This window comes from Danio rerio, chromosome 8, assembly GCF_052040795.2.
Source record: "Danio rerio strain M-AB ecotype USA chromosome 8, GRCz13ab, whole genome shotgun sequence".
Lineage (NCBI taxonomy): Eukaryota > Metazoa > Chordata > Actinopteri > Cypriniformes > Danionidae > Danio > Danio rerio.
The window spans coordinates 15262770-15276009 of NC_141028.1; the positions used below are offsets into that span (position 1 = coordinate 15262770).

General features: G+C 36.4%; 1 protein-coding gene across 1 annotated transcript; it reads right to left on the minus strand.

Annotated features, from left to right (window-relative positions):
* Positions 1 to 13179, minus strand: ccdc124 (coiled-coil domain containing 124). Its single transcript, NM_200565.2, is given in 5 exon segments — positions 1 to 908; positions 3673 to 3778; positions 4134 to 4317; positions 10894 to 11065; positions 13139 to 13179. Coding segments are annotated over 4 exon segments (651 nt in total). The 5' UTR covers positions 11053 to 11065; positions 13139 to 13179; the 3' UTR covers positions 1 to 706.
* Between the last annotated feature and the right edge of the window lie 61 nt (positions 13180 to 13240).

Consider the following 13240-nt stretch of genomic DNA (forward strand, 5'->3'; position numbering starts at 1 on the left):
TTCTTTCATCCATTTATTTCTTCCTTATTGTAATTTTGTGTAATCCAAAGCCACCAAGAGTGTTTGTTCTCCTCCGTGATGGGAAGCAAAGCCCCGAGTGTGTTAGCACTGCTCGACACATGTGCGTATGAGAATCCAATGGCTATCAGTCCACTTGACTTAAAGATATGGAGACTTTCTTCCTCACAGGGGCCAAAGTGCAGTTTTAAAACCAGCAATCAACACAAAAATCCCCGTCTTCATCACAGCCATAATGTAGGGCAATAATCTTTTCTCCATAAATACCAAACCAGAAAACTGAACCCTAAAGATCATCTCGCAAACACTAAATAAAAAAAACAAACAGAAAATAAAAACTAGCTTGAGGTTAACCACACTCCAGCTCATGTTTCGCGTATTAGACGGTGGCATTAAATGAGTTTGACACAGCAGTAAAACTGTGGTGAAAACCTCTGCGTTTATCCATACTAAAACTAAAAACTTCCCAGCGGCCCTTTCTTGAGAGGCTGTGGTTTAGCAGATAAGCGAATTAGCTCTTCATACATCATCAGATATCTATTGAATAATTTGTTAAATAATCCTGTGAGTTCATGTAGGAGTGATAAAACATTGTTATGGGTGTCAAAATTAATCGCGGTGGCTTTGTTTTTGTTATTGGTAATGATCACCGTCGAGGGTCAGTCTTTAAGTGCCGTTTGGTGTTGGTTTACTTGGTGTTGTAGGAGGCTGCACGCTGGTTCAGGGGGTTTTCCGGAGACTTTGTCCACTCCTTCTTGAGCTGCTGTTTTAGCTGGGAAAGCCGCATGTTGGGATTTTCCATTTTAACACGAGGCATGTTGGCTTCTTCAAACGCAGTGTACGCGGCTTTCATACGGCGCTCAGGATGACGGTCCAGATCTTCCTTAGTGCTAAAGAAAAGCATAAATTATAATGAAGCAGATGTAGAGCATCACCTACAGTAGGTTTTTACAAAGTGAAAAAACTTTGCCAGTGCTAGTGAAATCTATATACTGAATGTGTTTAATAACGTTCTTAGTCTTTGCTTCTTGTGTCAGAATGACCCAGAGAGAAGGCAGAGTTAAATGCCACATACAGTTTGCTCAGAAACCAAAATAAGTTATGCATAATGTGGGAGTCTTAATTATAAACATTTCCAAAATACACTGCACTGCACTTTTATTCTGAAATGTCTCTGATTTACTATGCAAGAGATTAAAAAAATGTAAGCTTTAAGATCATTTACATTTACAACAATATGAAAACCATGTATTCACTCGGCAAAAATGTACAGTGTTTATAAAATGCCTCAAAACCACAAGCCTGTGGAATATACAATACAGCTGTGAACATACAAAATTAATGAAATATAAAAACATAAGAATCACATTAGGTCAAAAATCTTATTTTACTCCTTAAAGTGCTTTTAACTTAAAGTTAAAATGGTCATTGAGCTTTTTGTTGCTTAAGGGTAAATCTGCCTTCAGCTTTTGCGGCCTCTGCTGCTGGAATCAGCTTTCAGAAATGATCAGATGTGCTCCAACATTAGCTTAAAATCAATGCTTAAAATCCATCGGTTTGGCTGTACATTTACCAAATGAGAACTGTGCTACATGCCACAGATTGTACCCATCTTCTGATGGCTTCTTCCAGCAGGATAACACACCATGTCATAAAGCGCGAATGATCTCAGACTGGTTTCTTGAACATGACAATGAGTTCACTGTACTCAAATGGCCATCACAGTCACCAATATTATGTCCTTCTTTTTTTTTTCATTCTTTTAAAACGTGTTTTAACATATTTTAATCTGGTTTTAATCATTTTTATTCTTGATTTTTATTTTCTTATACTTGATTCTTTTATTCCTGTTTATGTAAATCACTTTGAATTATTATTGTGTATGAAATGTTGCCTTGCCTTGCATAATTTCCTTTTATTTTATTTGCAAACGTGAATCGGAAACGTTTTCATTAAATAAATGTGCAAATAAAATATGATGCACAGACTTAATAATGATTCCTACTTGTCTTCCTTGCGATGAAGAGTAGGCAAAATCTGATATGTATCGGGGGAAAAAGTTCATCAGACGCTGGATTCGAACCGAGCTCATGCTCGAACATGTCAAAACATGCTATGCACTTTACGAGCTACGCCACTCATGCTGTTAAAGACACTACAAAATTTTACACCTATACATCGCACTATTTTTTTTTAATCCACTCAGTGCGATGTTCAGACCCAACTGCGTTAACCGCATCAGCTAAACTCTCCCACTCTATTTTTTTCTTTTGTTATTAATTCCGGAGGATAAACTTGCAAATAACACAGTTTTTCTCCGGTTTGCCTTTGAAAGCAGCACCTCCAGTTCACATTCTGTTCAAAGTTTCTCTTTTGCTTGGTTTTGCGTTGGGTTTTGCCAAAGTAGTCATTAGCATATTCATATGGGGGAGGAGGCAGGGAGGGGTTTTGCGCTCGTGCATGTTGCGCTCAGTTTCACGTTCATTCAGATGTACAAAAAGAATATGCGTGTGATTCGGCACATTTACAGCTTTGTGCGTACGCAATGTTTTAGTATGATTTCAACGCAAGTCTTCGTACATAAGGCCCCTGATAACTAGGAACTAATTGTTCCCCTACACCATTTTCCAGGTTGCACCATCTCTAGGAACTCTGAATTGACCTATGCTGACAGTACCATTAAGTATGAGTCCCTGTGTTTTTACATCCAGTGCTTTGCCATTTTTAAAGCGCATTTTCTTTATTTTTCAAACCATCAGCATCATCAACAAATGACACGAGTGCTATAAACACTTTTTTTTAGGTGTATCATAGTGTTTAAGGCAATGCTAAAAAGATAGCGTTTGGAAGAGAGAGTTATGAAATAACTGCTTGGTATATAAATTGTTAATTTTTGAAAAATCTGAACACAATGAATTACAACATTTGGGAATTGTGATTTTTAAATAAGGCCCAATCCTAATTCTACCCCTTACCCTACACCTCATTTTGTGCGTTCACGTAAAGGGATATGGGTGTCCCAATTTTCTTTAGATTGAAGGCATAGGGCCGAGGTGACAGGAGATGCACAATTTGTATTTTTCATCATTAAGAATTTTTACAAACAAGCAGGTTATAATCCATAATAATAATTTCTGTATAGGAGTCCCACTACATACTTTCACATCTGTCACTAGATGACACACGAATACCCCGTCAGAAAAGTCTAGTGGCTGTAAATAGGCTTTTTACAGTGTCTGCTATAATGTTAATATTGTTTTATTGTGTTTACATAGATGAACGAACACGGTGTAAACACACAATACAGTTACGAGCTTACTGCCACATTATATCGTACTGATAACATAATATCGTTGCCTTCTGTGACTTCCTGAAGATAAATACCAAAAAAATAATGCAACTGGAATAATACAGCAGTTGCGATCATCAATCTCATATGAAGAGATTACAATGACATTTGATGATGTGTGCAGGTGCTGTAGTGGTGTCCCATTTCTAAGGGCTAATATTTGAAGCCCTTCCCTTTTTACACACTGTTTTAAGGGCAAAGAGGAAGGGGTAGGGGTAAAAAAAAATTGAAATGGGCTAAAATATACAGTGCTTGAAGAGTCTCTTAATCTCCTCAAATCTGTATTTTTCAAGACAGCAAGATACCTGAGTACTGCAATGGCATCTTCAATGGTTCGGGCCTCCACTGTGCCTTCCTCTGGAACTATCCGATTGACATTTTCCTCGAGCGGCACATCCAAGTGGCTTTTCTCTGTAGATTTGAAGGCATACGGGAGACCAATGAGAACATAATCACCAAGTGCCTGATATATTTTAAAATTTTGTTTAATATAATCTGATTTATTCAGATGGACATCACAATACATTAAAAAAGGATCCAATGCCACTTCTATTTCTCAGTGATGTTAAAGGGGTAATTTAAATGAAAATGATATAGTGCAGCAGACAAACAGTGGTAACAAACATGTCAAATTATAAAACCTCTCTAATATTTAGTTGGCTTTAATAAAGCAATATGCTAATGTAAAATTTAACTTAAGTCGATGAGAACATTTTGTGATTATGGAGGTAGTGTTCTACATTGGAGTTATTGGATTGGCCCATACCTTTTTCCTTGATTTCCTTAACATTTTGCTTGCTTTGTAGAGTCTCCTCAATCTGCGCTCGAGTCACTTTACTGGGCCCTTCTTTTGTCTGTTTACCCTTTATCTTGGAATCTTCTTCCTCCAAAAGCCTTTGGTTTTCTCTCTTCCTCTCCAGAGCCTCCAAACGCTTCCTCTCCTTATCATCCTGTACACACGCACACACACACACACTCTTTTAAATTACAACCGGACCGATGTTATCGAGGCAGCCTGACGGTCATTAAGCAAATGTAAGTGTAAACTGCAGTGCAGAGTAAAGAAATTAGAGATGCCTCCTGCCCGCTCAGAGCGTAAGTAATGGTTACTAGGATCGGACATGGTCTTAACTGTCCGCATCCTAACCGCCGGCCACCTTCCTGTTGATAACATCCGCAGGAATGGTGACACAACAGTAAGAAGATACGCATAATGAGATGACACCTTCAGATGTCGAGCAGAGGCTGAAATGTCATTCGTGTGACACAGATAAGCCACACGGCAGGCCGTGCTCAAGAGCAAACCAAGATACGTTCCTCTCTCTTGACATTCTCACATATCTGCAGGTGATAAATTATATTCACCAAACCCGACTCCCAGACGGTGGCTGATCTTTAGGAGATGTAAAGGATAAATCAGTGTTTCCAGTGCAGGTGAGTTTGCATGAACACACACAGTGGCCTCAGTGACACAGGGTATAATTAGCAGAATGGCTGCAGCAGGATAACAGCGGTGCGAGTCGGATCGGCTGATGGAGATCAGATGGCAGCGATGGGAGGAAACTGGAGGAAAGGAACAGGGTGTGAGGAGGTCCTTACTGAAAGCGCCTTACCATGTAGATTGGCACATCATGCCAGTATTGCTGACGCACACTACATATGCCAACACCGGCTCAATAATGTATGAAACAGAGGCAGGAGAAAGCTGGGGAAGTAGGGGAGAAAAAGCCACCAATGAGCAGAGACAGACGGCCTTTCAAATATTTAGACTGCTAAAATATGTTCCAAGTAAATACTAAAATGTTAAATACAAATTAGCCTATTTTTTTTTTAATGTATCTTTGATTTAAAGGGATAGTTCACCCAAAAATGTATTCCCACTGTAATTGTCAATAATCTGGATGTTGAAAACCTGTAAACACTGACTTCAGCATTTGTTTTTCCAACTATAGAAGTCAACATTTTTTAAAATATTGTCCTTTGTATTTAACATTTATAGTTTATAACCACTTGAGGGGGAGTAAAGGTAAATCATATTGTCATTTATGGGTGAACTATCTCTTTAATACAATTGGGCTAACTTTTTCACTACAAAATAAGTGTCCCCAATTAAGCTAAACTTGACTTATAAATTATATTCAGATTGATATGATGCTTGTTTTTTTTAAAAAAATACAAAGATTATTTGAAAAACTCTTGTTATTATGATGCAAAGCAGTTAGCAAATGGGTTTTAAAAATAGGCTATCAAAAAACAAATATGTTGTCATCTTTGAATCATTCTAACCTTTTCTTTTTGAAGAGCATAACAGAAGATATTTTGAAAAACTATCAATACAATCAAAGCAAATGAGGTCCAAATCAATATTAAACCTGGTTGATTATTATTGGATGAATAAAAAAGGAGACATGTCAAAATATCTTCTTATCGACACTGGAGTTTTTACATTTTTGGAGATTTTTAATAGAATAAAATGCCTTTCTGTTGTCACTGTGTAACGTACACTTGTATAATGTAAATTACATATATGTGCCATGAGATAAAGTGCATCTCACTACTCGGTGCAATCATGTTAATATATCCGTTCCATACAGATCACCCTAAACAACTAGTTACATTAGAAATATCTATAGATGATTAACAGTAGTGCAAAATTAGGGGATGAGAGAGGGAGTAGGGTGAGGTGGAGCAAACAGTTCTGAAGTAGAACGGGAGATATATACAAGATGTACAATATAAATGTAAGATGGTAAATTAATAGTAGTGCAAAATAGAGATTGAGAGGGCGGTAGGATGAGGTTGAGTAAACATATCTGAGGTAGAACAAGAGACATACAATATGTAATATGTAAAGATGATGATGTAATGATGATAAGATGATGCAGCAGTGCAAAAAGTGGCATTAGATGAATTCAGAATGAAGCTGGAACTGCAGAATTCATGCAAATCAATAGATGTTTAATGTAAAATATTGTGAAATAAAATGCTGTAAACAATCAAATTTCAATGTAGACTAGTGGCTGCTAATTTAAATAAACTGCAAAAAGACTTCTGTGTGTTATTGCAGGTGAATCTGAGTTTCATAAATGAAACTAGAAAAAAAAAAAGAATATTTGTGAGAAAAATACGAATTTGTCAGAAGCTAGTCCTTTTATGACTTTTAGGCTGGATTACTGTCACGTCTGTTTGCTAGTTGCCCAGCATCCTCTATTAATACACTCCAGTAAGTGCAAAATGCAGCTGCCAGTTTTTACCAGGGCTACAAAAATATGACCATATCATCACAATTGTATCCGCATTACACTGGCTGCCTGTTTAGTATCATATTGATTATAAAATATTGCTTCTTCCATATAAAGCTTTAAATAATCTAGCTCTTGTATATCTAACCAACCTTCCGTCTCACCACAATCCAACCCGCTCTTCAAGATCTCAAAAATCATGGCTAGGCCCACACGGAATCTGCGCAAGGAGATTTTCCGCAGAATTCTGCAGATTTTTAGCCCATCATTAATTCTGTTTATTTACTTGAGCAAATGTGTAAATCTGAATTTATTCAGTTTTTATTCAGTAATTTATTACTTTTTATTTCATATATTAAGGTTTTAGTTATGATACTCCGCTGGATACTCCCAAAATAATTCCGCAGAAATCCGCAGATTTTTACCAAAATTCTCCGCAAAAATAGCAAAAAACGTCCGCAGATTCCGTCTGGCCCTGATCATGGCTTCTGGTGGTAGCCCAACTGAGCCTGGTTTCTCTCAAGGTTTTTTTTTTCCTTCACTTTCATCAATTGGTGAAGTTTGTTTCTTACCACTGTCACCACAGGATTGCTTGGTTGAGTCTTGAGCTGCGCACTGATGGAGTCGACTACAGTGTTTAGACTTCCAGCAGTAAAATTTAAACCACATTGAACTGAACTAAAATGAACTTCAACTCTAAAACTGGACTGACACAGTTTCAATCTACTAGAACTTAAAGTTAAGCTGCTTTGACACAATCTACATTGTAAAAGCACTAGAAATAAAGATTAATTGAATAAAAAAAAAATCACTAAACACAGGGTTGCTTTATCACTGCGCATGTATTAAAACAGGACAGACAATGCATTAAAAAAACATGTGGACCAGATCATCTCTGCTAACACTCAGCAGCGGCAAACAAAAGCGTATTACTAGACTTAATAACAACCAACCAGTCACTTCATATCAGTCAGAACATCCATCCACAAACCTCATCCGGGCCTAATTTCAAAATCAAGTTTCATTACAGACAACGAACGCTCATCAATATCTGACATAATTGATAGAAGACATCAGAACTTGTGTGACGGTGTTACTTTAACCCAGACGGCTTCGGCTTTTGTTTTGTTTGTGGGGACCTCATTTCCTGAGCAACTCTAAACCTGACTTGCAATATATTAATCTATTGTGTGCTACTCAGACTCGCATGTCTAGAGCTTCAGCGAAGAAGACAGCTGTGTCATTTAGATACAAGATTAGCAGACAACAGGCTGCAATGTTAGACAACATTACATGGAAAACATGGGCACGATGGGAATTAAATTTCTGTACACTCAGAACAAAACTTGTAAATATTTCCATATCATGAAGTCAATTATAACCAAGATGGTAGGGTTACTGAGCCCATATATGTGTAAATTATCTGTTTTACGAATTTTATTATTTATATGTTTATTTTTTTCCTATTTATTTATGGTGTTAATTTGCATTACGGGACTGTGAGCCATCTTCAAACTAATTTTTGACCTTGACAAGTTTGAAAAAGTGACTTTTATAATAATTTTTACTTGTTTAAAGTGATATTTTGTCTGGGTTGGTGTTGTGTATTACGGTATAAAACCTTGTAATAAACTGCCAGTACATTTTTTGTTTTTGTACAGACTTATTTCTCTCCATACTATTTCTTATACATTATATTATTTCAAACTAGGCTACACATCATGTCATTTTAGCATTGATATCGCAATGTGCACATTGCATAGTCACATTGCAAAGATATGCAATGCTGAATCTAAACTACATTTGACCAGGAACCACAGAATAGTTTTTAATTACTGTATTTAAATGGAATTTATCTTATTTACGCAAAAAACATTTCTTATTAAGATTTTTTTTTGTTTCTAGTCCAAATATCTACATTTAAAAGAAAAAAAATGTTAATTTTGACTTTTACTGACGGTGAATATATATATATATATATATATATATATATATATATATATATATATATATATATATATATATATATATATATATTACTCTTTATTTTTAAATTTGTTTGATATTTGGACTAAAAACTGGAAAAAAGTTAAATAAGCATGTATTTCCATAGTGATTATAGAATGTCTGTACTTACATACTGTTAAACTCCCCAAAAATAATCAAATAGTGCAAATAAATCTATCTATTGAAGCTGTATTCATATCGCAATATTTATTCCAGAATAATTAAATATTGCAAAAATCAGATTTTTCCAATATCTTGCAGCCCTATTTTAAACTATTAAAACATCAATAAAAGTCACTTTGTTCAACTGTAGTTGAATTTTCAACATCAGTCAACAAAGTGGAGATCAACATCCTATAATGCAATTCACAACTGTATAAAAATGGAAAACACTTTTGTGAATCACAAAATACAGATTAAAAAAATAATATACCTGTAATTTACAGTGTAGTTACTTTATCTGTCTACAAGCAAAACATATCTTGTAATTTTCACACTATATAGTATTTTTCACTAAATGCACACTACAATTTAAATGTTAAATTAAAAAGAAATCCATTTTTATACTCTGTACATATGCATAATACTGCCCAAAAGTGACCTACAATCTGTTATGTCCTTTCTTTCTATTCATCAAGTAATCCTGACTAAAATTGTATCGCAGTTTTAACAGTTTTATCCGTTTACTACATCGCTATTAAGAACTTTCTATTTTATTATTTCATAACCTATTTTGTCACTAATTTTGCTTTAGAAAATCTCAAAATAATCATTATTTTAATAATTAAAGGGACAGTTCACCCCAAAATTATAATGACTCGTTCACACTAACAGCGACTTTGTAGCTGCCTGTCGCTCTGAGTGGCGATCTGCTGCAAACGCAGGTCTGTGCAGGTCTACAGAACAAAGAAAACCACCAGCCTCTGAGCAAGTTGAGAGAGGATCACATGATGCTCCTATTAGCTGTAGCTTAAGTCGCTCTTTGTCCGCATAAAGTTTAAGAATTCTCAACTTTGTTACATCGCTTGTCACGCCCACCTTGTCATCAACCGTCGCTGTCGTTCACGTAGACGGAGCTTGCCGAAAGTTGCTCACTCTCCATTGAAATGGATGGTTGCTTGTCGATTTGCCGCTGAGAGTCACTCATAGTGTGAATGGAGCTTAATTATGTCATTTACTCACACTTCATTTCATCTAAACCTGTCTGAGTTTCTTTCTTCTGTTGAGCACAAAAGAAGTTATTTTGAAAAAAGCTGGAAACCTGGAAATGTTGACTATAGGATTTGTTTTTCCTACTACGGATGTTAATTTTTAAATTTTTTTTTTTTTCAAAATATTGTTGTGTTCATTGGAATAAAGAAACTCATAGGCTCATAAATATTTTGTATTTTGGTGAATTATTCCTTTAAATGTCACAATTTAGGATAGTTTTAATTGAATGGGCTTTGAAAACATACTGATCTGCCAACTAGCTCTGTCATGACATAACAATCCTGTGGCTTCCACTCTTTTCTCTCTCCAGGTTCTACTGCATTACTAAGCAGAAACTGCTACACTGTCAAACAATTCAAATGAACTGGAGGAACGGTCTGTGTAGCAGACTTTTACTGCCACCTTGTGTTTATACTACACTCTACAACTCAAAGATGATGTTGACAGTTTGGGGTGGATGTTCTGCACATACAGTATCTTACAATGGTGCAGTTTATTTTAAGTACCTATTGCAATGTCATATGAAGCAGTCTTATGAGAATTCACCTATGAGAATTCAAAGTGCCAGTAAATATTGACCACATTATATGTTTTGGTTAAAAATATTTCTTTACTGATCTCTTGGATGCCTAGAGGGTCATGACCTGAAAGGACAAGATTTCGGATACCAGCGGCCGAAATGAGTTTCATTCGAAGGGTGGCAGGACGCACCCTTATAGATAGGGTGAGGAGCTCTGACACCTGGGAGGAGCTCAAAGATGCTGCTCCTCCACATCGAGAGAGGTCAGCTGGGGTGGCTCGGACATCTGTTTCAGAATCTCCCTGGATGCCTACCTAGAGAGGTGCTCCAGGCATGTCCCACCAGCAGGAGGTCTCAGGGAAGACCCAGGACACGCTGGAGGGACTATGTCTCTCAGTTGGTCTGGGAATGCCTCAGGATCCCCCAAAGGAGCTGGAGGAAGTGTCTAGGCAGAGGGAAGTCTGGAGTTCTCTCCTAAGACTGCTCCCCACACAACCCTGCCCCGGAAAAGCAGATGAAAATGACTAAATAAATGAAAATCATACCTTCCGCTGTTCTTTCTTCACAACACGTTTGTCGTTATCTTCCCAGAGTGCATCCTCCAGCTCCTTCTGTTTGCGGGCATCAGCAACTGCTTTGGCTTCGGCCTTTCGGGCCCTGGCAGTGGCCGATTTGGAATTCTCCCCCTGGAATTTCTTCGGCATTCCTGGGACTTTCCTGTGAAAAAATAAGACAATAATAAGAACTGACCGAATATCAGTTTTTTTTTATTTATTTACTATTAATATTTTTTATTAAGCAGATGCTGCAATGAGAGTAAGCACATGCCATGTGAACTGCATAGTATAATCTGCTGGTTTTAAAAACAGAAAAATAATGAAATACAGTTATGTAAACAACCAAAACATTACCCTTATCCAAACCCAAATCGATTTGACACCACAAAAAATTGTATAGGGATGCACGATATAGTATAGGGATGAACGATATATCGGCGGCCATATTGGTATCGGCCAATAAATGCTATTTTTAATGTTATCGTTATCAGTCTGATGTCAAAATGAGACCGATATCTTTAAGCCGATAGATTATGTAATTGTACTGAACTGCCCTGCTTCACGCATGTGTGGGTAGAACTTGTTTAGACTTGTCTAGTGCACTATAACGGAGCTTATAATAGCCTGAATACAAATATTACATGTGTAAACATAATAGCAGTGATGCACATGTGCTAAACAATTGGTTGGGTTGTTTGCAATCTAATATGGTTATTTGTTATAATCAACGCGTTGCTTGCAATGTGTTGTTGATGTAAGATTGTATTCAGTTTAGCACATTACATACTCCATGATCCATAAGTAAGCAAATTCTAAAGGCATACCAATAAATAATTAAACATGTAAATCATTACATAGGCATGGGCCGGTATAAGATTCTGATGGTATGATGACCTTGGTATGAAAAAAAAATCAGTTTTACGATATCACAATATTGTGCTCACTGCTCTAAAATATACACTTTTTAAATGTCTGGGTAAAAAACTAAAACTTATTTCCCATTTGAACACAACATATTTTATTTTGAGAAACATTTAAAATATGTTGTAACAGTATCAGCATCATTGACTCCTGCTGTCTTTATTCATTTCAAAAACACAAATTTCTTTACAATTTAAAACGGCATCTTTGGTTATATTTTCAGCTAGAGATAATGTTGTCTTAATGACAAAAAAATAACGTAAATCTTACAGATAACGTAGGAACGGTATAGCAGAAAATTTTGCGGTTTTAAAACCTTGACTTCTCCAAACCGTGGTATACCCTGAAAACGGTTATCGTCCCACGTCTATCATTACGTACGGTTTAATCATTACATTTATTTAGGAATAGAGGTTACTGGGCTCTTTATAAAGTGATTTACACAGTGGACTGAAAATTAATGCGCTTGAGTTGCACATTTCACAGCAAAGCACGGGCTGCAGTAAAACAAACAAAAAAAAAATACAGGATTTAGAAAGGCCTTGTTCTCACTCTATAAAGATAATCTGGTATTAGTGGAGCGGGATAAACCACAAATATTTGCCTCACAGCACTGACAAAAGAGAAACATTTAGCCTTGGTTAACAGTTGCTGCTGCTTTTCTCTCCAACGTTAGCTATAAATATGTGTCATATCAACGAAAGGGCTGAACTACGAAAAATTAATTATAAGCACATTTATAAACAATCATTACTAAAAAAATCGTTATTTTACATTGTTCATTTTACAGGGTAGTTGTACATATAACTACAAATATTTATTATCTACCTGTAACGTTACTTGCTATAAGCAATTGTGCTCAGTTTACTGTTATTACTACATTGAGTTGTACCCGTAATGTGTGTAACGATGACACACTAACATGTTTACCGTTAACACAAATGAATTCACACCTGCTTTTGTATCACATACACCTGCTGCTGATTTATGTAGTTTAGACAGAACACAAATCCTCTGACATGTTTCGTGACTAAAGTAGTTAATTCTGGAAATTTCATAAAATAAACGACCGTGAATGGAAAATTCTGGAACTTTAGTGACATTTTAATTGCACTTTTCTTTTCAGAAACATTCTCGTTAGCATCTTTGCTAACACCTCTGGTTTCAGAGAGTAACAGTTTGTTTGTTAAAGCTTGTATCGGACACCTCGATTTGAATAATGAAAGCATATATATAGGGGTCATTCTGCCATATTTTATTGGTAGAAATAATTTTCAAGCCGGACTCTAAAATAAAACGTAATAACACCAACCTTTTCCTGAGCCAGCCTGCTGGGTGTTGTTCGCCCTTCTTTTGAAGCCGCTGCGGAACAGTCGAATGAGTTTATTTAGCGCCCCCTGGAGGCTCGACGGTC